At 46.9% G+C, this 25,417-nt stretch overlaps 1 protein-coding gene across 1 annotated transcript in view; it reads right to left on the bottom strand.

Moving 5' to 3' along the window:
- TARS1 (threonyl-tRNA synthetase 1) overlaps nucleotides 1–25,417 on the bottom strand; it is a 174,481-nt gene that overhangs the window by 18,527 nt on the left and 130,537 nt on the right. The window contains exon 18 of the mRNA XM_078674916.1: nucleotides 10,650–10,764. Within this exon, the coding sequence (XP_078531042.1) occupies nucleotides 10,650–10,764 (115 nt within the window). The remainder of the gene's footprint in view (nucleotides 1–10,649; nucleotides 10,765–25,417) is intronic.

Below are 25,417 nucleotides of genomic sequence, written 5' to 3'. Positions count from 1 at the left end.
TTGGGCAATGGGTGTGGATATCTGGCTGCTAAGCTTGGGCATTTTGTGTTGTAATGTGTGGCGAAGAGATCTATCTCTGGCTGCCACCACATTTGGAAAAATGGTTGAAGAACTTGCGGATGAAGTCCTACTCGTGAATCTGTTGTGTCTGACGACTAAACAGATCAGCTATGTTGTTCTGGACTCCTGGAACGTGTTGGGCTAGGAGAAACATGTTTTGAGTAATAGCCCATCTCCATATGCTCTGTGCTAATTGAGAGAGCTGTAGGGAGTGTGTCATGCTTTGTTTTTGTATGTAGTACATTGCTGTCATGTTGTCGGTGCGGAGTAGGACAGCTTTGCCTGATATTTGTTTCTGGAATGATTTTAATGCGAGAAATATGGCTAGTAACTCCAGATGATTGATGTGGAGTAATTTTTGTTGAGGTGTCCATGTGCTGTATGGTATGATGTAACAGATGATCTCCCCAGCTGGAGAGCGATGCGTCCACTGTCAGCACAATCTGTGGAACTGGTTCTATGAGCGGTCGCCCTTTGGAAGTGTTTTGGGTGTGAACACTCGAGCTGGAAGAGAGTGTTGCGGCTGAAATTTTGTTATGAGACTTTGTATGCTTGCTATTCTGGGTGGACTGGGATATGCAAGCGCTTTTTGAGGTGTTTATTGTGGTACCAAGATACTGTTGTATGTGGGACGGTTGTAGGTGAGACTTTGCGTGGTTTATGGTAAACCCTGTTGTGAAGTAGTTGATTATGGCATGTGTGTGATGTACATAGTAGTTGTATGACTTGGCTTTTATGAGCCAGTCGTCTAAGTATGGGAAGACGTGAATTTGTTGTCTTCTTAGGTGAGCTGCATCTACTGCCAGACATTTTGTGAAGACTCTGGGTGCTGTGGTGACTCCGAATGGGAGTACCTTGAATTGGTAATGCTGCCCGTCCACTACAAACCGTAGATATTTCCTGTGAGCAATATGAATGGGAATATGGAAGTAGGCGTCCTTGAGGTCTAAGGTGGCAAGGAAATCGCCTTGTGCAAGAAGAGGAAGGAACTGTTGACGTGTGACCATGTGAAAATGGTCTGATTGTATGTAAAGGTTTAGGGGTCTGAGGTCCAAGATGGGTCTCAGGGTTCCATCCTTCTTTGGAATGAGGAAGTACAGGGAGTAAACCCCTGTGTTTTGCTGATGCAGGGGAACTGGTTCTATTGCATGTTTTTATAGGAGGGAGAGCACCTCTTGCATTAGCAGTGATAAATGCTTTGTTGACATTGGGCGCTTGTCTCACCCACCTGTCGGTAGTGATGTTGCTCCAGACAGGTAGGAATTGTTACAGTCTTCCCCCGACCGGAGTAGAATGGCCCGGGGGGAGTGGATGGAAGTCACTGGGTGGGGGTGGAGGCGGAGCGAGTATTGTTGGTCTTGCCCCTACCTTTGTTGTTATTGCCTCTGTAGCCTCCTCTGTGATAACCTCCGGTAAATGATGTCTGGGTAGGACCTTTGTAGGAGGTGGAGGGGTTGTCAGAGGAATAGCCTCTGGAGGTGCCTTTATAAGAGGAGCGACAAAATTAACATGTGGGAGCTTGTGATTGCAATGCTACCATTGATTTAGCCGTGTCGGTGTCTTTTTTCATCTTTTCCCGAGATGAATCCACGGCAGGGCCAAATAGATGTTGCTGATCAAATGGTTGGTTGAGTATGGTAGTCTGTACTTCTGGTTTAAACCCTGAAATGCATAGCCATGCATGCCTACGTAAAAGGCCACTTGTGTTAATGGCTTAGGATGCGGTGTCTGCCACATCTAGAGTGCAACGAATGGAGGTGCTTGTTATAGATTTACCCTCCTGTATGAGGTTGTTGGCTTTTGTCTTGTATTTGTCTAGAAGGTGTTGTAATAGGGTCTCTAACTCATCATAGTGTGCCCTATCATATCTAACTAGCAAAGCTTGTATGTTGGCGATTCACCATATGTTGGCTGCTTGTGACGCTGTTCGTTTGCCAGAAGCGTCCAAGAGTTTTGACTCCTTATCGGAAGGCGGAGCATCACCTGGGGGGACCCTTTTTCTGGCATTGGAGACCACTAAGGAATCCAGTGGTATCTGTCCTGATGTACACAGGGTCAGCTGGGGCCGATTTGTATTTTTTTCTATTTTGGGGTTTATCACCCTAGCTCTAACAGGATCTTTTAACACCTCAGGTGCGTGTTTAATTACCCCTTTTAACATAGGGAGAACAGAAGTGGACCTTTGAGATGTGTCAAATGTGTCCATTAGAAAATCTTCTTCCACAGGATCTGTGTACAGATCTACCCCGTGATATTGTGTAGCTCTATGAACCAGCTGAGTGAAACCCATAGTGTCCTCTGGAGGAGAAGGTCTAGAGGGATAGATATCATCTTGTGGCACGTTAGGGACATCTGGTGTGCCATAATCTTCCCATAGGTCCCCTGGGGTATCAGGATGACTAGGACCTCCGAAAGGGTGATCGTCTCCCTCGTCCTCCCCGTCCCCAGAGGAGTCATCATCATCATCCGGAGGTGGATGAGATGGTGAGGCTAGTGGTGTGGCGGGGGAGGTGGAGGAGGAGGTGGAGAAGGAATTCTAAGAGGAGATGGATCTGGAACAGGCATGTTCGTAGGTATTTTCTTGGAGTTGAGAGTCAGTTGACCTGTTTTTGTATCTTTTAGAAGATTTTTTTGGGTTGGATCTGGTTGAAAAAGCTCTTCTTGTGGATGTTGGTCTTTCAGCACCAATTTTCTGGTTCCGAATGTTTGCGTGGCACCGAATCTGGAGCTGGTTTGTGTTCTTTAGGCTTGGAATCGTGAGGTTTCTTGAGTTCCGAAGGAGCCTGTGGAACCGGTTGTTTTTTGGATTCCGAAGGGTTTCTCGGTTCTGATGGTCGAGTGTCTGTACTCTTCAAAGTTGGCTTTTACCTCGATTCCGATGATTTTTTCGGAGTCGAGGGGTCGATACCAGAAGGTTCGGTGCCGAGTGCGCCAATGTGGAACCAGTGTTTGGCACGGAGGGTGACAACAGTTTCTTTTTGGGTGCCGGGGATTGGGTTTCGGCACCAACGGTAGGCTGACTCGATCCACAGTGGCCTGAAGGCACATTTGTGGACTTCCCACATCCTGAAGGTGGGATGTGGGAAGTCTTGTCCCGGTGTGCAGCCAGGCCCGAAGGTGAAGGTTTCACCGAAGCCTTTTTGGGGATGGGTAGAGGGAGGGGGTCAGGTCGACGTCAGCACTTCCGACCCGCTGCCCTGGAGTGATGGCTTCGATGTTGGGTCCTGGGCTTCGGAGGCGCGGACGAGGCCTTCTTCAACCTGCTCCTGCTCTGGTACATCGACGCCCTCCTGGAAGATGTCGTTGGGAATGGATGTCAACGAGCTTGACGATCCCGGATACTTTTCTTGGAGCGGAAAGAGGAGCAAGCTGGGCCGTCGCTGGCCTCGTGCTCCGGCGAAAGGCAGAGCGTACACACCTCAAAGATCTGTGTCTGGAAACTTGGATCCACATTGAGGACACTTTTTAAAAGGAGTCCTTTCCATGAGCCAAGTCTAATGGCGTAGGTAAGCCCGAAGGCCTGCGTCGACGACCGAAATCGAAGACTTTGAGCTTGTAGAGATGCGCATTGATTAGGGAACGCGATCGAAACAATATCAGAGAAGAGGGTTAAGGATTTTGCGTCGAAAGTTGGATCGGTAACAGCACAGGACTGGAGCGCGATAAACACATCAGAGCCCGATGGCGGAAAAAAAACAATCTGACGATGGAGTCGATGCCCATGCACACTATTATCCAAAGGAGGATTCACCTATTTTGTGACTTCCAAAGACGTTTCCAATACAACAACAAGAGCAAACATCCGGGCCCAACACCAGATGGCGATCTATGCACAGTGTGTGATCTGCAGCTCATGTGCCTTGAGCACAATGTTACAAACAGTACAAACAACACGCCAGTTGCTAATCCGCGCATAGTTATCTTGACAGCTGCTCACTGTAGTAATCACAAAGGACAGTCATGCTTGCTTAATCTTCTGCACATTATATGAAGGATATTACAACCACCCATTCTTAAATCACAAAGAGACGTCTTCCAAGCCCCGTGTGGCTTTTTAAAATGAAACCCACTCCATCACCTCTACATGTAATACGCACAAGTCTAAATTTGGTGGCTGAAATAGTACATCTCACGTCCCCAACAATCCTCCAACCCCTGTACCCAACCTCCCCCAGGCTAAGCTTGTTTCTCACACAGTTACAGTCTATCGGCGTATTGACAGAAGCCTCCTGGTGTTCTCGTGCCCACAAAATAAAAGGCTCCCAAATGTCCTTGGGTCTGGAAGCTGAAGGTATTAGTTCCCAGAAGGTGGTCAGTTGTGAATGCCCAAATGGGACGTTCCTAATTCACTCTTTTTTCGAGGGAACCACCTTTCGCCCCCAGTGTATGGCTACCTGGAGCTTGCTGACTTTCACTGGCATGTCCTTCACATACCCTAACAGATCATCAGGCGAGCCTATTATCTGATGTATTGAGGTAAATATGTTGGACAAGTATGGTGCCAGCCATGGACAGCTCCACGCCATGTGTAAAAAGGAAGCAGGGGCGAAGCCGCATCTCCAACAGCTGTCATAAGCTTTCAGTCCCATTCGATGCAAACCTGAAGGTGTCCTATAAAATCTATGCAAAAACTTAAAGTGGATTAGGCGGAGTTTATAGTTGGGGGATAGAGCCGTGAGCTGGCCACAGCAATACACTCAGCGGTCCTCCGCCAGAGGAACCGGAAGTTTGTTATTCCTCACCTGGAGCACCTGTGACTGTCAGAGGAGCCGACACTTGCATGTGATTATAGATCCGAGTAATTAGCCTATGCGGTGATATTGATTTAAGCACATTTTCCAATGCAGTTAAGATAGGCGGAGAGCTCGGGAAAGTGTCATGTAAGGACCGGCAGACAGCTCGCAGTTTGTAATATACAAAGAGTTTGGAAAAGGGTACAGCCTGACCCTCCATTGCGGTCGGGGGTGGTCGAAACTTTTCCTCCGGATAAAGGTCCGCAAAAGTGTGGAGACACACCTTCTGTGCTAAGGCCTTACTGATACTCTCGCCTGCATTTGGCAACATAGGGTTGTATGCCAGAGGTATGGAGGGGGCATACAGAATAGGGATGCCAGCTTGTTTCTGCAACTCAGTCCGTGCCCACCTCAGGGTCTTGACAGTATCTATGCCATCACTGGGGCGCCTGTAAGGTTTATACAGAGCGAACGACAAGGGGACCGGCGCTGGGGCATCTGCCTCCACAGCCACTTGGGGTTGAAAGTGAGTTGGGTGTACCCAGTGGTGAAGAAACTGAGCCGGGCGCTCTATGCATACAATTTCATATCTGGGGCTCCCAGCCCTCTCCTCCCTGCTGTAAAGGAAGCGTCAACAGGTCCCAAGAAACTCTTGCCTGCCCTCGCGCCCAGACCAGCAAGACCGAAGGGATTAAAGAGATTTTAAAAAAGCTTGTGTTATGGGAATGGGAACATTGACAAATAAATAAAAAAATGTAGGAAGCACCACCATCTTAACCAATGCTATTTTCCCGGCTAGAGACAGCGGAAGCTTAGCTCACGCAGTGACTTTCCCTCCCAACCAGGTTATGGCTGGCCCGAAGGTCATGTCCCATATGTCTTGCATGTTTCTACTGATTCATATGCCCAGATATTTCACTGGTTCGTCCGCCCATTTAAGAGGGAACTCAGAGGGAACCTGGGTGGTGGCATCCATTAAAGGAAATATGACCGACTTGGCCCAATTGATGGAGATACCAGAAAGACCTAAAATTCTGATCAATTCCCAGAGTAACAGATCTAGATGCGATGCCGGGTCTGTTACATACAGTGTGACGTCATCAGCATATAATGAAATTAAAAGGCTCCTAGCAGGAACCCCAGTCCCCTTGGCAGGGTGGTTTGCCTAATGCGGGCTGCAAGTGGCTCCATCGCTATCGCAAGCAGCAAAGGGAACAACGGGCAGCCTTGCCTCGTACCTTGCGAGATGACAAACGACGACGAGATCAAGCCATTCACCGAGATCAGAGCTGTAGGTAGTATATATAGTAGACGTATGAGATTAATAAACAGCGGGCTAAACCCTATGCGGTATAGCAAATAAATACTGGCATTCCAGCGTATCAAACGCCTTTGTAGCGTCTAGGAAGACTGAAGCGGCTTGCACATCGGGGTGTAAATAATGCAGCGTTGAGAATAGGGTTCTTAGGTTGTGGAGGTAGATCTCCCTGGGATAAATCCTGATTGATCTGGGCGGGCGACCAATGGAAGGAGATGCTGCAAACGATTAGCAATCAGCTTCACCAATATTTTCACGTCAAGGTTTATTAACCACTTGGCTGCTAAGGCACCTGATGAGCTTCCATTGACTTTCCATTGAAATCAATGGAAAGTCCATGACGAGTTACCCTTGTCATTAGCGCTGAAGTGGTTAAAGACCAAGGTCTGTAGGAGTCAAGTTCATTATCTGGCTTCCAGGCTTCAGCAGGGTAATTATTATTGCTTCGTGCGTTGACGGTGGTAGGAGACCCGAGGTTTGAGCCTCCTCATATACCGCAATTAGGTGTGGTGCCAGCTCTTCTGCATAGGTCTTGTAGAGGGCGGTTGTTAGACCGTCCAAACCGGGGGCCTTGTTCAGCGGTAAGCTCATGATAACCTGGGTGACATCCTCCACCGTAAATGGTAAGTCCAAATAGTCCCTATGTCTCTGACTCAGCCAGAGCAGCTTCAGTGAGTCTAGAAAAGGTAGCAGGTCGTATTGGCTAAATTCCTGCATAGTAGTATATAGTTCAGAATAAAAACGGGAAAACCCATCCAGTTTGTCTCTCTGTCCTCTAATGACGGACTGTTGTGTACCCTTCAGCTCAGTTACATAAGTGGTGGATCTTGGGGCGCGAATCATTGCTGCAAGTGTCCTCCCCGGTCTGTCCCCCTCCCCGTACCTTCTGGCCTGGGCATGTTTCCCCAAAAATTTTACTTCGCGGTTTGCCTCTTTCTTAAAGACATGCAGTTTCTCCTTCAAAGGGGCTAGCAACCTGGGATCATTGGATGAGTAAAACCGTGTTTCCAGCACCCTGATCTGTTTTTCCAGAGTAATAAGCGTACGCCGAATAGCCTACCGAAATCCGGCCTGGCGGGTGAGGCAATTGCCCCTAATGACCGTCTTAAAAGCTTCCCATAAAGAGGCCTCAGTGTCAACCGACCCATCATTCAGGGAAAAATAGTCTGTTATCCCCTCTAATTTCCCCCTTGAAGGCCTCATCTAGAAGTGCATCTGGCAGCAGCCGCCACGTAAACATTTGTGGGACAGAGTTGGCAAGTGTTAATCGCAAAAGGCACGGCGCATAGGAGCCGACAGGGATCTAGGGAGATGTGTGACCTCGCTGGTCCATGTAGCCACATCTTGTGACACCAACCAGAAGTCAAATCGAGACCATGCTTTATGGTGTTCAGAGATGCATGTCTCCTCCGTAATGTGTGGATGATGTCTCCTCCAGACGTTTACCCGGTCGCCGTCTAAAAGAATGGCATTCGATGCAGCGCTAGCTAAGGGATGCAGTGTTTGAGATGACCCATTCCGTCCTAACTCGTCATTTAGGATGGCATTGAAGTCACCACCCCAGATTACGGTCTCACAGTCAGTCGCTCTAAAACATGATTGCAGGTCTTCCACTAGGAACCTGGCTGTGCAGGTTTAAAACTGTAAATTGGACCTGTCAAAATAACCCTTTTTAACAGTTCTCAACCCTCCTTTTAAATATTAATAAGTCACTCCTAAGTAAGCCTTAATACCCGGTAAGGCAGGTTGCATGGTATTTAAAAGTAGAACATGTGAAAGTTTAATGTAAAACATGCCCTTACAGTGATATGGCTTCAAAAGCCAGTTTCACTGTAGCATGGTTATCTGTCCCATAGGAAAGCACTGGGAGTTAAAGTTAAAATTAAAATTGTGTGATCTCCACCTAGGAACCAGCTACAAAAGTCCTTCTTGGACTTTTAAAAATATTTATTGCAAGTTCAATTCATTGGTAAAGGTCGGATTTGTAATAAATATTTTACAAGTCACCTTTGGATGCCTAAAGACTTCAGAAGCCCATCTGCATGAGCTTGCAACAATCGCAGAGAAGCTGAATAGCTCCTTGATGAGCTGTACTCTGGGCAGTGCCCAGGAACATTATTAACTTCAAAGACGACCACCCTTTAACAGGCAGATGTATTAAAGACAGTGGCCTGCCCCATTCCATTTTTTCTTTTGCAAGTCAGACAGCAGGGCCCAGAGAGAGAGAAAGCTGCACCTAGAATTGATTTTGATTGATCACAAAGAAGGGGTTGCTAATTTCCCTGGTCACACTTATAGTGGTCACAAAGAAGGGGTTGCTTATTTCCCTGGTCACATTTCTAGAGTGGGCACAGGGGAAGAAGGGTCCACCCTGAATTTAATAGAGAGGGGCACTCTGGCATTGAGAGCGATCGGGCACATAGGAACGGCTGCAAAAGTGGGTACAGTTACCTCTGTGAACTTTTTCTATACTGGTGTGGGATGGGCCAGGAGTCACACGCCCGCACCCCCACCGACAGGTTAGTGCCAGACATAAAAGTGGCACCTTTGGGCATCCTATTCTGCACACTACTGGACCCAAGAATGACTGCACCTGCGGATGAATTCCGTGAGGAGAACCCTAAGGGCTGGCCTACATAAGTAGACTCCAAGGGGCAGTTGGCTGACTTCCTGTTAAGCCACAGGGATACAAAAGCTGTAAGCAGCCCAATTTTCCGGAAGAGCTCTCAATTGGGCCTGCCCTGGACCCCGCTAGTGGCTTCTGTGGAGTGAGCCCTAACCTCCAAGTGCTGTTCCTTCCTGAGGTCCTGGAAGCTTTGGCTGATGTCAGAGTGTACTCCTCCTGCCAAATTCGAATACCTGAGACTTTTAAACTTGGTGTCAGAGTGTCCTCCTCCCGTCTGTTGTGTACTCCTCTTGTCTCACTCTAAAACCTGGGACTTAGACATTTTTTGCAAAGTTTTTGCCTGGGGAACCATCATGGGACCTTGACCAACCTGCCAGCCAATCTGCTGTGTGTGTATCTCCAGTGGGCATGACTTTGCCGCAGATCCAGTTACGTTCTTCTTCACAACAGCAAATCTGATTCAGCGGGCCTGACGCAGACCAGCATCCAAGATGTTGATCCCTCTTTCGCTACAGCCGTGTCCATGTTCCAAAAAACAGTCTAAGTCTGAAGGTAGGAACCTTCACCTGGTCCGATGCCGAGCAGCATCTCATTGACATCAATGACTTCCTGGGTGTGAATTTCAGACTTTTCTTGCCTTAGTCGATGGCTTCACCGTGACCTTGTGGTGGTCAACAAGCCCATCTCCGGGTACTGTCTGCAGCCTTGCCCTGCTGAGGAGTCTACCTTCTTGGAAATGTTTGTGGTGTGAAGGTAACGTTCCAGCCAGGACTCATCTGGCCTATGTATTGGACTTGCACTCCACCACGGTTGGCCTTAAACCTTACTCTTGATTCCGGTCAAGCACGACTAGTTGGTGCTTTTTGTTGATATTGTATTTTTAAACTTGAAAAATTCATATCTCCCGTCCCCTAATTGAATATTTGTTTTTTAGCTATCCTTTCTTCCATTATATTATTCCCTTTTATAAATTGGAATGGGATTTTCCTTGTGTTGCTTTATTTTTTTCTTTTTTTTTTTTAACTGTTTTGGTCCGACTGTATGCTTCTAACCCGGTCTGCTTTGTGTCGTAGATATCAGGGGTCGAGTGGAGTGTTTAAATTACTTAAAACTTTACTGGACCTAATAGGATTAGTGACATTATTATTTGTGGTGGACTAATAATCCACTTTCTCTTACTACCATACACAAATTATGACAAAAAAAACAGTCCACAATGTATACCTCGTTTTCTTTAAATAGATTAACACCTTGTTGGCATCATAGCGGGCAGACTGACTGGCTCAGACAATGTGAATATTTGACTATCTTGTGAAAAGAAAGGGAAAAGTAGCATCACCATCTTAGTAACTAACCTACAGAGATATTAATCTACAAAGATTTTGCCACATATACAATGCATCCCACTTAGTACCTGCCCGCTGACCAAGAACCCAAGATTTATTCTGGCTATTCAAATTTTGAGAGGTATAAAAAGAACTAGTCACAAAATTTGGCAAGTTCTTCTATTAGCTGAAATGTCTTGGAAAGAAATGTCTATTGATTAAGAGATAAGGACGTTTTAGAGGAAGACTCCAGGATTCGCAAGGAGAAATGTATGGTTTGGTATTTATACAGTGAAAAAGTAGCTGGATAGCAACAGAGTGCTGTACACCATTTGGGAATGTATACACTAATCTTTCACAATGACATATTTCACAAGTTTAAAACTGCATTAAATGTGTTACAAATGTGCACTTTTAGGCAATAATCAATAAAAAATGCTTGAGTATTTAAGTTAACATATTTGTGAATTAGTCTGAAGGTCAAGTTGCACAAAAAAAACACAATTATCTGGTGAATATATGGAACCAGTATTGCCTTGTGTACATTACATTATGTTTTAATACATAAGTTATACGTCTTGTTTTACCTAAAATGAAGTTGTACTGTGCAAGCTGCGCGTTTCTGATCTTCTTATTCAGAGTGCAACCTGGGTCCAGGTCAACATCAGACATGAATCCTGCATCATGGAACTGTTCTTTAACCTGTATCACATTTAAATAACATTAGAAATTGTCAAGGCAGCATATTTTTTAAGTATTTCGACACCAGAGTCTCCACAGACTATCACAAATTTAACATACACATTGCTATGCTCGTTTCTTTATATGCCTGGGATGTATTACCTTAGTAGGGATAGGAACAAGAGCACTTGCTGCAGCAGTAAAAATCACAAACGCTCAAATACATACATGACCGTGCCTACTTGGCTATCCCATAGTAAAGAAAGTAAAAGTCAAGGTATAAGAATAAGAGCCTAGATGGTAATAGGGTACACACAGTCTCATTCTGGTATCCTCTGCCCTTACATACATTTGCTAGCATTGATATTCCCAATTTAAAAGTACTGGGGAAGGCAGCAGGACAAGCCCCACATGGCTCAGACAATACATGTTGTTCAGCACCGTTTGAACAAACCGAGAACCAGCTCTACAGCTCACCATAAAACACGTTTCTAGCTAAAAACATGTTGTACTGTCATTTTGTAGATTTTGTTAAAATAAAATGGTTTTTGAAAGACTTGTGGTGCAGCCTTGCATCAACAGCATTAGCATGAATATTTTCAACCGAAGGACGCTTTTGGGCCCAGCAACATAACATTCTACTCAAAGTCCTCCGTTGTTTATTAACAAGCATCTTGTAATGCTGGCTAATAAAAAACGTAGATCTTTGAGCATTTCTTCTTAGATTAAGGCTGCATAGGTAACAAGATGTCTGCTGAAGTGGCTCGAACGCTTAGTTCCAACCCCAAATTCCTTATCCTTATCAGATAAGGAAACCGTCAAATTGCTGCTTACACACTCTACTAAAAAAAACTGAATAGAAAAGCCATCAAAAGACAAACTTGTGAGAAACACAAAAAACTGTCAAAAGGAAAAAGATAACAATTAAAAGAGCCAAACACCTACGCCAATTACAAAGCTGTTTTCTCCACATAGAAATGCATTTCCATGTAATGAAACTTATTTCTCTACACTCACATAAGATATGGGGACATTCTCCTAAATGTTCCACTTTCAGTGGATATGATTTTGTCACTGTTGGATACTACTTTCAATGAGCACATCCAAGATGTACCCTCTTACCCACACAAGTCAAGTCAAGTTAAAATCTGTATAGCGCACTACTCACCCGGAGGGTCTCAAGGCGCTTGATGGGGGGGGGGGTGTTGTTACTTATCAAATAGCCAAGTTTTGAGTTGTTTTCTGAAGGAGAGGTGGTTCTGAGTAAGGCGGAGGTGGGTGGGGAGAGAGTTCCAGGTTTTGGCCGCCAGGTAGGAGAAAGATCTTCCTCCCATGATGGTTTTACGGATACGTGGAATTGTGGCGAGGGCTTGATTGGACGATCGTAGTTGACGGGTGGGGGTGTAAAAGGTCAGGCGCGTGTTGAGGTATTTGGGTCCTAGGTCGTAGAGGGCTGTGTGTGCGTGGGTGAGAAGACGGAACGTTATTCTCTTGTGGACGGGGAGCCAGTGAAGGTCTCTCAGGTGACCGGAAATGTGGTCGTGGCGGGGTATGTCTAGGATGAGTCTGGCGGAGGCGTTCTGAATGCGTTGGAGTTTTTTCTGTAATTTGGCTGTGGTTCCAGCGTAGAGGGTGTTTCCGTAGTCCAGTCGGCTTGTGACAAGTGCTTGAGTGACTGTCTTTCTTGTTTCGGTGGGGATCCATCGGAAGATCTTTTTGAGCATGCGTAGGATGTTAAAGCATGATGATGAGATGGCGTTGACTTGTCTGGTCATCGAGAGGGAGGAGTCTAGAATGAATCCCAGGTTGCGAGCATGGTCCGTTGGTTTGGGCGCGTTGCCTAGGGCTGGTGGCCACTGTGAGTCGTCCCAAGCGGAGGGTGATGATCCTAGGATGAGGACTTCCGTCTTGTCTGAATTTAGTTTTAAGCGGCTGTTCTTCATCCATTCGGCTACGTCTTTCATCCCTTCGTGTAGGTTGGTTTTGGCGGTGTTTGGGTCTTTGGTGAGGGAGAGGATCAGCTGTGTGTCGTCAGCGTAGGAGATGATGTTGAGGTTGTATTGGCGTGCGATGGATGCGAGGGGGCTCATGTAGACGTTGAAGAGAGTGGGGCTGAGCGAGGAGCCTTGGGGAACGCCGCAGATTACTTCGGTGGCCTCTGATCTTAAAGGGGGGAGGCGGACTCTCTGGGTTCTTCCAGTGAGGAACGATATGATCCAATCCAATGCTTTTCCTTGTATTCCGATGTTGTTGAGGCGTTGTACAAGGGTGCTATGACAGACCGTGTCAAACGCTGCGGAGAGGTCCAGGAGGATGAGGGCAGCTGTTTCTCCGTTGTCGAGTAGTGATCGGATGTCATCTGTGGCTGCGATGAGGGTGGTCTCGGTGCTGTGTTTCGCTCGGAAACCGGACTGTGAGGGGTCGAGGGAGCCGTTAGACTCGAGGAAGGCGGCGAGCTGATTGTTGACGGCCTTCTCTATGACTTTGGCAGGGAAAGGGAGGAGCGAGATGGGGCGGTAGTTCTTAAGTTCAGTGGGGTCTGCTGTAGGTTTCTTCAGGAGAGCACTGAGTTCAGCATGTTTCCAGCTTTCCGGGAAGGTAGCGGTGTTGAGGGAGCAGTTGATGATTTTCCGGAGGTGGGGTGCGATGATGGAGTCGGCCTTGTTGAAGATGTGGTGGGGGCATGGGTCGGTTGGTGATCCGGAGTGGATGGAGTTCATCAAGCGGATGGTGTCTTCGGTGCTGATCGGGTTCCAGGCGTCAAGGGTGGTGGTGGGGGGCTTCAGAACGGTGGTAAGGGGGGTGGACTGGTCGCAGAAGCTGTTATGTATGTCAACGATTTTACTGTGGAAGAACGAGGCTAGAGAGTCGCAGAGGCCTTGAGAGGGAGTGATGTCGTTGGTGTCGGCGCTGGGATTGGTAAGCTCTTTGATGATGCTGAAGAGTTCCTTGCTGTTGTGGGGGTTGTTGTAGAGTCGCTCCTTGAATGCTGATTTCTTGGTGGATCGGATCAGCTGGTGGTGTTTGCGGGTGGCCTCCTTGAGGGCGGTCATGTTGTCTGTGGTAGGGTTTCTTCGCCAGGCTTTCTCGAGGGTGCGGCATTTCTTTTTGGAGTTCTTGAGGTCGTCATTGAACCAAGAGGCTTTTTTGCTGCCTGGCTTGTTGTGTTGCTTTTTCAGGGGAGCTAATTTGTCGGCGCAGTGGGTGATTCATTGTGCGAGATTGATGGCTGCTTGAGTTGGGTCCGATGATTTGGTGAGAGGGTTTTGGTATAGCGATGTGGTGAGCTGGTCGGTGGTAAGTTTGTTCCAGTTTCTGCGGGGGACTTGTTGTGGGTGGTGGTGGGTGGTGGTCTTTCTGAAGTTGAAATGTACGCAGCTGTGGTCCGTCCAGTGGAGTCCTGTGGCGTGATTGAAGGAGACGTGCTTGCTGGAGAAGATCGGGTCGAGCGTGTGTCCGGCGTAGTGTGTGGCGGTATTCACCAGTTGTTTGAGTCCGAGATTGGAGAGGTTGTCCAGAAGGGTGATGGTATTTCTGCTGTTGTTCTTTTCCAGGTGGAAGTTGAGGTCCCCTAGGAGAATGTAGTCCTCGGAGGGGAGGACGTGTGGGCTGATGAAGTCAGTGATGTCTTCGCAGAATTGTGTGCGGGGTCCTGGTGGTCTGTAGATGAGGGTGCCTCTAAGTGTGGTTTTGGGGTCGGTGTGTATCTGGAAGTGGAGGTGTTCGGCGGCTGTGAGGGTGTCGTCGGAGCTGGTCGTGATGCGGATGGTTTTCTTGTGGACGATGGCGATGCCTCCTCCTGTCTGGTTGATGCGGTCCTTTCGGATGATCTTGTAACCGTCTGGGATGGCTATGGCGATGTCGGGCGCTGATGAGGCGTTTATCCAAGTTTCTGTAAGAAAGGCGATGTCCGGTGTGGTGTTGTCTAGTAGGTTCCATAGTTCAATGGCGTGTCTGTGGATCGAACGGGAGTTGAGCAGGATGCACTTCAGGTGGTTGTTGTCGGAGCTCTGTTTGGCGTTTGTGGATTTAGTGTGGGTCTTGAAGCAGTCGAACTTGCAGGATTGGCAGGTGAAGGGTCCATGCGTGCGTCCTGGGGCGGCTTGGTGACAGTCGGGGAGACGGCTGGTGTTGAGTGCAGAGAGGGTTGCGACGTCGTACATTAGGCGGGTGGAGTGGATTTTGCTGGGGGTAGGGGGTCTGGTGCTGGGCGCGGTCCAGGCGCGGACGGGCGTAGACGGGCTTACCTTTGGCGCACCTTCGGCGCGCATAGGGCGCGTCCGCTGCGCGTGGACGCTACGCGTATGTTGCTCTGACATAAGTGGATAGTGGAGGGGGGTGGAGCGAGGGAGGAGCAGCTGGGAGGCGGGAGCGGGGTGGCGAGTGGGTAGCGTCAGTAGGAGCTGGAGGGAGCGGGGGTGGGGCCACGGGGGAGCAGCGGCGTGGACGGGCTAAGGGCACAACAACAATGCTGGGCGAGATCACTGGCACAAAGGAGGTCGTGGGCACAAAAAACAATCACTGGCACAATCAATGGCACAGAATGCGGTCGCAGGCACAAATAGCTGGCACAATTGTAATCAATGCAGGCATTTTTCATTTCATAATGCTTTATTCGGAGCAAGAAACAAGTCCATAAAAGCACAACATACAAAATACAGTAAAAAGAGCGGTGGCCATACTAACGCAAACTATACAGATAAATTGATATTAGTTAAAACTGCATACTTTTCCTAGCATTAATTGATTTTAAAAGGAAGGTAGCTGTGTAAAAACAGACATCAGGGTGATGAAGATTAAAAAGCAGTCTCATGGAGTCTTTTACAGTCCTAACTCCAAACTTTACAAACACAGGTTTAAGATAAGCAATCCGCAAGTATTTATACAGTTGACAAAACAAAAGAAAGTGCATAGTGCTTTGTAAACAAATATTATCACATGGGCAGGGGCCAACAGGGGGTGACCGCTGTTGTGGGAAGGCCACTAGATTGTGGGCTATCCCAGTTCTCAATCTAGTCAACACAAACCGATGGGCCTTCCAAGTCACCTGCGATAAGTACGGTTGATAGCCTAAAAAATCATTTAAATCATGGTATAGAATACAAGAAGAAAGTTCAACACTGTCTTGGTGCCGTCTGTTAGCTTGGTGGTTTAAAAAAGAGTTATTGAATACATGTTTAGCTAGATCAGAGGCACCACAATGGTCAGTAAAAACATCCAGGCCAAAGCTCTCGTGAAAGCTGTCCACGTTATACTTTAGCCATGGGATCCTTTGATAGTTATCCAGGGAGAGGCAATCAGATATGATTGATCTACACAATGACGTCTCTTCTTTCAACCATATCGAGCGCCAAAGCATAAGTGGTCTCAGGAGAATCAAATCGGAAAGATGGAAAATACCCAATTCTTTATGCACTAAAATGTTGGAAACTGAGCTGGGTAGACACAAAAGTCTCTTTAAAAAGATATTCTCCTCTACTTGAAGCGGTCCCGCCGGGGCATAGCCCCAGATACCTGCTCCGTACAGGGCCGTAGAGAGGCATCAGGACTGAAATATTTTAAGCATGTCATGGACACGCCTGTCACCCAACTTCGTGGCCAACGTAAATATACAGTTTGAACTCCTGGCCATCTTAGATCTTACATTATTATGCTCGCTAGACCATTTGTTATATTTGTTATTTGAAAATGTAACCCCTAGATAAGAAAAATTATCAACAAGTTGAACCTTCTGCCCGTCAATGAAATATGAAAAGGGCTTTTTTACGTTCCTCCGCCCAACTTCCATTACAAAGGTTTTGGATTTGTTAATCACTAGCTTTCTTCCTTTGATAAATAGGGAAAAACCATCCATCAATCGTTGGAGGCCTATGGGGGTGCGTGAAATTAGAACCGCGTCATCCGCGTATAATAAAACTGGGACGCGGTCTCCGTGTATTGTGGGAGCATCCACTGCCATAGATTTTAAGGTGGAATCTATCTCGTTGATAAAAAGAGTAAAAAGCAGTGGGGCCAACACACATCCCTGTCTAATTCCACGCCCAATTTTAAACTTGGTGGTGCATTCCCCTTTGGTACCGTAACGTACACAAGCACGTAATTTGGTATATAGTCGTGCCAGGAAAAATACGATGCCCTCAGGGGCCCCCATTTCGATAAGCTAGGCCCACAGGATGGCGTGATCCACTAGGTCGAAGGCACTACTTAAATCCGCAAAGCAGAGATAAATAGAGCCTGTTTTTGCTAGGGTATATTTACCGATAAGCAAGTCTAAATTAAGACATTGTTCTATCGTTCCACGACCTTTTCTGAAACCAAATTGACTGTCAGCCAGTATACCATTCTCCTCCACCCATTCTTCTAATCTTACCATGAGAACTCGGCTCATTACTTTTACGGAAGAATCCAACAAGGAAATCGGGCGATAGTTCTTAACATCCCCACAATTGCCTTTCTTAAATATTGGGATAATTATGGATTCTTCCCATGTGGGAGGCACCTCATTGCAGACTGCAGCATTACAAATGTTAGTTAAAAGTGGACCCTATACCTCGGGAACTAGTTTATAGACATCGACTGGGACCCCGTCCGGACCCTGTGCTTTCCCCCCTTTACTAGCCCTGATACTATGTAAGACCTCTGGGACGGAGATGTTAAGTGGCAGATGAGGCCATCTAACCGCCGTATCCTCCCTTACACTGCACGAATCAAAGATTTTAGAGAAGTGAGAAATCCACTCTTCCCTAAGAACGGTGGTTGTTAATTCAGGGATTTTTTCATCTTTAAGAAAAGGGGAATTGATTGTTTTCCAAAACAGGGTACAGTCGTTCAGTTCAGCAGCCTGTGCCAATTTATCCCACGCATCCTGTTGGAGCTCCGCTTTCCTGCGTTTTAAAGTTTCCTTATAACTGCCTCTAAGGTTTAAAACCAAGCTCTTGTCTCTGGGTTTGGCTGCTAGTGCCAATTTTAATTCTTTAAGGGCTGAGGTACAGGCTTGGTTAAACCATCCCCGCAAACGGCCTTCCTTATGCTTAGACGCAATGGTGAGTTTAGTTTCAATTATAGAGTTAATATAAATGAATCGTTTAATAGAGTTTGCAGTGGCATCTCCGTCATCTAAAATTCCTTCTATTTCTGACAAACAACTTTTAATAATGGAACCAGACGCGATCTCAGCCTTTCCCCTTTCCATCCTCATGTAACGTAACTGGTGCTATGTAAAGCGCTCTGATAACTGATTCGGTTCGGTTCTAGTTCGCGCTATATAAAAACTCTGCAAAAAAAAAAATCTGATTCTCATACCATTGGGGCGGTGGGGTTCGATGTTATTAATACTCCCCGTATTGGGAGTCCCTTTGTTTACCCATAACAGGGCCTCTACAGTCAAGCAATTATGGTCACTAAGCTGCATATCTACAACTTTAGGTGCCGTAATCCAGGGTTCTAGGCTCGAGGAGATGCAGATGTAATCAATCACTGAGGTAGCTGCATGGCCTATGAAGGTAGGGGTGTATTCCTCACTATCGTTTTTCTCATTATCCATAATATTCGTATCGTGTCTATGGAGGAAGAGATTTAATGATTCCCCATAATGATTATGTTGAAAGTGTAATACTCCCTCTCCTTGACAATTTACTACCCCGCATAAGTTTAGATCAGAAAAAGGGCAGGTGGCAGCATTAAAATCCCCTGCCATAAACAGATCAAAGACGACATTAGAAGCTTTAATAATATCGTCGAGGGCATTTGATAGTGCTTTTACCGCCTGGTCCCTAGTGTTGTCAAAAATATTGTTATAAAAATTAATTAAAAGGATGTTCCTACCATCCGCATTGTACAACCACAGGATCTGAGAATGCACCCCCACTTTTACATATTTTTTAACCAACAAAGGGGTTTCAACAGAAATCAAAACCAGGAGACCCCCTTTCGCTCTCCCCGATGAAGATTCAATAGCGGTAGCTGATATGAGACGAATCCGTCATAGCCCTTAAAATCCAGGCACCAAGTTTCCTGGAAACATATAATTTCAAATAAGGCTAAAAATTCTGTCCAACCCAGACAATCCGATTTAGACCTAATACCTGCAACATTCCAACTAGCAATGTGGCAGCTACAAGAACGTTCTCCAGAGGGTGGTCGACCACTACCATGCTGAATAAGTGCAAGCTGTGGGCTAACCTCGGAGGTAGTGATCTTGGGTAAACTCTCCATACCTCCTCCAGTTACACCCACCATAGCCATAGGCATACAATCTACAGGGGTACATACTTCACTGGCAATGGTTGTACACCCCAATGCATAAAAACTCTATCCACCCCCACATAGACCCTGCTCCTCCCTGTTATCAGTAATAGTCAAACCAGACTCCAGTCAGTCGTTAAGGTCTAGCCCACTTAGACATTGGAAACGGTTAGAAATGTCCACCTGAAATCCTCTTTGCTCACTATAAAAACCTGCACCCCTCTTATTCAACCGCCCATCGTCCCTGTGGGTTGACCTATAAACTGTCTATAAAAATAATCCAGGGGGCGAAGAGAAATACCATTCTCATTACAGGGGAGGGAGGTGGCTCTAATCAGAGTAGTAGTAGCAAGGTGGGGATTACTAAAGTTTATAATGATACAATCTCCAGAAATATTCTTAGGGGTAGTACCGATCCAGTTGGTTCTGGTGGTAACCAAAATCTGGTCCGCCAGAGCAACTGGAAAGCCACATTCACGGTTGAGCCATGCCACGGTTTTGTGTTTAAGCGATTCTTGCGATTCGTTTACACGATGGGGCCCATCATCCCTGACTGGCGGGACGTTGGTCAGTACCGCCACGTAGGGTGCACAGTCAGGTGGAAGATTCGGGTGGGAATATCCGTGGGTTTTAGACTTCCCCCCCTATCTGAGTAGATGGTCCGATTACCTGAGATCCCAGTAGATGGCAGAGACGGGGGGACGGTATTGGGGCATGCTGGCGTCACTACTGTTACTTTAGCTAAACCTATGGTAGTCGGCTGCGGAGGCTTGTTGGTTTGACCCTGAACCATGACAGCTGTGTTAAGGATATTACTTTGCTGTGAGGGCGGACAAGAGTCAGGCCGAACCGCAGCAACTCCTAAGGGGCTATTGTTGAGCTGCATAAGCATACTAGTTCCACCACTCACCATAGGGGCTGATGAGGGGCTAATGTTTGGCCTCAAACTAGATTGCACCAATCCCCCCAAGCGTGTCAATTCCCTGGAAACTGACTCGAGTTTATCCAATAGGGGTAGTACAATTTTTTCTAACTTGGCATCTATAATACCAATCAAAGCGTCTAACTGATCAGCAGCTAGTGTGAAATTGGTGGAGCTTATATCATCCTGGGGACTGTGTAGGTCGTTAGTTACTCCTTTTGATATAGGGTCAGTATTTCTTTTATACTTACGGGTTACCCCCCTTTTTGGCAGCATGGGTCTACCTAAATGTCTCCCTGACCTCAATACTACTCTTTGCACTTTGGGGGTTGGGTGCTGAGAGCTTCAGAGTCATTAATGGAAACATTGGTATATTGGTTATCCTGTGGTATCGCCGAGGCAATACTGCCCTGGATAATTGAATTGTCAGGAGAACCTATCACATCGCTATCATCTATAACTGGGATGGACTGAGAGGTAGGCAGGGGAATTGGTATCTCAGTGGCGGTGATCGGTGAATCTAAGACTATCCCCCATCCCAAGGATAATCTACGTTCTTTATTAATTTTGTCAACAACTTTCACCAGATAGTTGTCGAGTGTAGATACAGTAGGTCGCACGATCCCTCCCAGATTTTTAGACATTTTACAGGGGAGAAACACAACACATATACGATGATGGGGAACCTTATGTTAAGACAATGAATAAAATTTAAAAAATCCGAAAAGCACTGAAATGAAGGTATGCAGAAGCCCAATAGTAAGTAATAAATAGTAGTCCGGGGTACAACTGCAATGATTAGCACTAGCAGCTAATTCAGTTTTAAAAATAAGAGTTACCATATATAGTCCACAGTTCTCTGGTTACAGTCGTGCATATGTCGTGGCCCTGCCCAGCCTTGACCAGTCGTGGACTGTCGCAGACTGTCCCGCCCTTGTCCCGGGCTTCTCCCGGGCGCTCCCGCGCGCGACTCGCGGGGCGTGAGCCTCTTGAAGCGCCTCCGGGCGCGCTGATGCCGTGTGAGATGTGCGCCGGCCCCGGGTGGTGCTGGGAAGTGTAGTCCCCCCCTGGGAACTACAGCCGTTGCCCTCACGGCGTTCGCGGTCCGCCTGACCGCCTGCCCGCCTGCCGTTTCCCTCACGGCGTGTGGCTGACCCAGCAGTCGGCAAACAGCAAGCTAGGTCCGATTTAGTTGAGCTCCCCAGGCAACGATACCAGGCACAATGCAGGTCGCTGGCACAGATAGCAGGGCAGAATGCAGGTCGCTGGCACAGATAGCAGGTCGCTGGCACCGATAGCAGGGCAGAGTGCAGGTCGCTGGCACAGATGGCTGGGATGAGCTGCGAGTGGAGCGACCAGTTCTGACCGGAGTCAGGATGGTCACCATACCCCATACACCATACCCTAACAATAGTTAGGGATGCCAGATTTTTAGAACAAATAACTGGGAGGCGCACAGTCATAGAAATAGGACTAAATGTTGGCAAAGACCATGGTCAATTACCACTGAAGTGAAAAGAACATTTAGTACTATATATCTATGGATCAAAGTTAAACATTCCCTCTCCTTGCAGTGAAGAGCTCCAGGGTCAGATTGCAGGCGACTTTGGTCTCGTGGCTTGTCGGCTCTATCGCCTCATTCACCCCTCATTAAATCCTGCTGTGCTACTTGAATGAGGCAAGACAGCACAGCAGTCTACCAAAAAATGTATGCTGTGTCCCTGGTATGATGTTGAGCCTGGTTGAAGGCGTGATTCTGAGCATGTTCATCCGGCACGCTCTCAAAAACCAGGACATGTTTTACATAAAGTGATGGGACGGCGGAACAGTCCTTGAAAAACCGAGACTGTCCAGGCAAACCCAGGATCCCCTAGTCACCCTACTCATAATACATTGAAACACCTGTGATAATTACAGCTTGCTCCTGGCACAAAAAAACAATTGCTGGCACAGAAATTGGTAGAATCTGATTTTGTAAATCAGGACAGCAGATTATGTTTTTGTGCACACATCCTGGATTTGTATGCTAAAAAAAGTGTGACAATTAGCTGCTCATATTCTTATGCTAAATCTGATATTTAAGACCATTGAGGGCACAATGTTTGGGTAATATGTTGAACTGTAGAAACGGAACACTTGGAGCTTTAGTAATAAGTATCTCAACATTTTTGACTGCTAACTTAAAGTGTCATGTGAGGTCCGGAAAGCAGGAGCATACAAGATATCAGAGTGGTGTTTTTTTCTGTTATGAAGGTTAGGCCAGAAGGTGAAGTTCTCTTTTTCCATTGCTAGGCCCTGTTACCAGTGTCCCTTGTAATTCTGAAGACAAATAAACAAACCTGGTCCAACTCAGGAAATAAAATATGAATGAAGGTCCCCAATGAGATCAATGAAGACTTTTTACCCAATTTCCAGCAAAAAAGGTAACTGCCGGTTACACCCATGAATAAAATTATTTCAAAAGCCTTGTACTGTTTCTAGAGTACAAAAACAAATGGAGGCACGTAATTGATCATTTTACAAGCCTATTCATGAATGAAGTCTAAAGAGTAAACGGTAACAGACTGTAAGATCCCATATGATGCTGCCAAATTCAAAGCATGCAAATCTAGGCAGAATCAAGTGTCCATACTGTGTGAGCAACCTTTATGTTTCCTTCTGGAGTGGGGCTGTTCAGTGAGGGACAGGGTCAGCACTGATGTGCAAAAGTCCAGCTCTGTCTGGAGTAGCACAGTGGGTGAAAAACAAACAGTTTCTTACCTGTTGGTGTAGTTTTGCAGCTTGGAGGATCTTTCCAGATTCACTATGCTGTGCATTATTCCGCGGTCTAGTGGTTGGGTCCGGAATCGTAGTCTTTTCTTTCTTTTTTTTTCGTAGCCCAGGTGGGCGTCGACGTCCCAACTTCTGGTGTACTTCCTGTAACGTCTGCACCCTTCCTGAGGAAGCTCCCACCTTTGGGCGCCATCTTCTGATTCTTTTTTTCTTGTTTTTGTGATCTGTTCGTGAATCCTTGGCAATGTTATCAAGTTCTTCCTTAATGTAAATGATTTATCATTTTGTCTCTTAAAGTGTCTGTTTGTACTTCATACCTTGTATTTCACCTTCTTCTCCTGCCTCATCTTTCTGGCGGAGGTGGGTGGGTTCGCTAGTGAATCCAGAAAGATCCTCCAAGCTGCAAAACTACACCGACAGGTAAGAAACTATTCGTTTTGCAGCGTGAATCTTTCTGGTTTCACTATGCTGTGCATAGACTTTGTAGCAGTGTGTTATGTTTGTGACGGCTGGGTGGAAGATGAGCGTTGGTGACTGAATATGTGTTGAAGCACCTTCTGTCCTACTTGTGCTTCCTTGTTCATTTGTATATCCACGCAGTAGTGCTTAGTGAACGTGTGCACTGGAGCCCATGTTGCTGCCAGGCATATGGCTTGAATGAGTGTGTTAGCCAAGAAGGTTATTGTTGCTCCCTTTTTTCTGGTCGAGTGGGCTTGTTAGTCCCCTCTGTTAGTACTTGCCCTACCTGTTTGTGGCAGAATAGTATTGTTTGTGCGATCCATCGTGTGGTGGTGTCTTTTGTTACTGGTCTACCCGGGAAACTGGTTGCGAATGACACAAGCGCGGCTCAGTGGTTAGAGGCGGCAGACCCGGAAGCTGAGATCGGCTGTGGACCAGGGTTCGATTCCCCACCTCGGCGGGTCTCGGGCTAAAAAATTCCACAGACTCGACAATTCTCGCTCCGGTGCCTACTCGACTCACGGGGTCACACTCTGCGACTCTGGGCAATAGCTTGCTTAATCTCCACTACGGCCCCTCGCGGTGGGATGCCTGGCTTTCACCTTGTGGATACCCTGCCGGGGTATCTCACTGGGGAATACCAGGACGGGTTCCCTAAGCAAGCGCCTTGATGCCTTCGGGTGATACGTGCGCTATATAAGTTGCATTACATTACAAAGAACTGCTTTGTCTTCGTGTGCTCTTTTGTTCATTCCATGTAATGAATTACTGCCCTTCTAGCGTCCAGAGTGTGCAGTGCCCTCTCTGCACTTGTGGATGGTTTCTGAAAGAAGCTCGGTATTTGTATTGCTTGGTTCATGTGAAACCTTGACACCACCTTTGGCATAAAGTGTGGGTCCGTTCTCATTACCACCCTGTCATTGTGTATTTGGATGTAGGGTTCTTGAAGCGTCAGCGCTTGCAGCTCGCTTACCCTGCGCAGCGAAGTGATTGCCACCAGAAAGGCTGTCTTCATTGTGAGCATTTGTAGTGAAGCCTTATGAATGGGTTCAAAGGGCGCTTTCATAAGCTCCGTTAGGACTAAATTCATGTTCCATGCTGGTGGAGGCATCCTCTTAGGTGGTGCGATCCTTTTTGCCCCTTCCAGGAATCTCTTAACTACTTGTGATGTAAAGAAGCTCTTTCCTGTCTCTCCTCTTGTGTAGGCTACTATCGCTGCTAGATGTACTCTTAGCGAGGATGAACTTAATTTTGCTTTCAGCAGGTGTTAGATATTTTAGCACCGTTGATTTCCTTGTCATTTTCTTGTGTAGCTTCTCCTTGCTGCACCATTGTGTGAACCTTTTCCATTTTGCCACATAGCACTTTTGTGGGGTAGGTCTCCTTGCCTCTATTAGCACCCGCAGCAGGCTCTCCGGTAGTCTTAGGTGTGCAAACTCTATGTCTTCAGGAGACATGCAGCAAGGCTGAGGCTCTCTGGCTCTGGGTGTAGTACTTCTCCGTTTTGCATGGAGAGTAAGTCTTTTCTTTTCCCGAACTTGTGGGGTGTCCCTGTGCCATTTCCATTATTTGTGAGAACCAGGTCTGCCTTGCCCACTGTGGTGCCACCAGGATCAGTGTCATGTTGCTGGTTCTGCACTTGCTGAGTACCCTGTGTATCAGTGGTATCGGGGGGGGGGGGGAGAAGCGTAGGCAAATGTTTTCGACCAGCTTATCCATAGGGCATTCCCCTGGGATTGTTCCTCTGGTTGCCTGGATGCGAAATACCAGCATTTTGCATTCTGGTGTCTCGCAAATAGGTCTTTTGTTGGTGTTCGCCACCTCCTGAATTGCCTTTGCATTTCCTGTGCATTGAGCTCCCACTCGTGGGACACTGATGTCTGTCTGCTGAGCCGGTCTGCCTCCACATTGTCCTTTCCTGGTAGGTGTACGGCTAGTAGGTCTATTTTGAGTGGGATGGCCCATCTCCATATTTCCTGCGCTAGGTTGGATAGTGCGACTGATTGTGTTCCTCCCTGTTTGTTGATGTAGAACATCGTTGTTGTGTTGTCTGTTTGTATGAACACTTTCTGGTTGTACAGTTGTTTCTGGAAGGCCGACAGGGCGAGGAGCACGGTCTTTAGTTCCAGGTAGTTGATGTGTCTGACCGCATCTGCTGGAGTCCACAGACCCCTCACCTTGAGCTTGTTCATGTGTGCTCACCATCCCATCTGGGATGCGTCTGTGGTGATGGTCTCCGTTGGGGTTGGTGGTGTTAAAGGCTTCCAGTTTGTTATA

Source organism: Lissotriton helveticus, chromosome 2_1, assembly GCF_964261635.1.
Source record: "Lissotriton helveticus chromosome 2_1, aLisHel1.1, whole genome shotgun sequence".
NCBI classification, from domain to species: Eukaryota; Metazoa; Chordata; class Amphibia; order Caudata; family Salamandridae; genus Lissotriton; species Lissotriton helveticus.
This window is presented reverse-complemented; position numbering and strand designations above follow the sequence as displayed.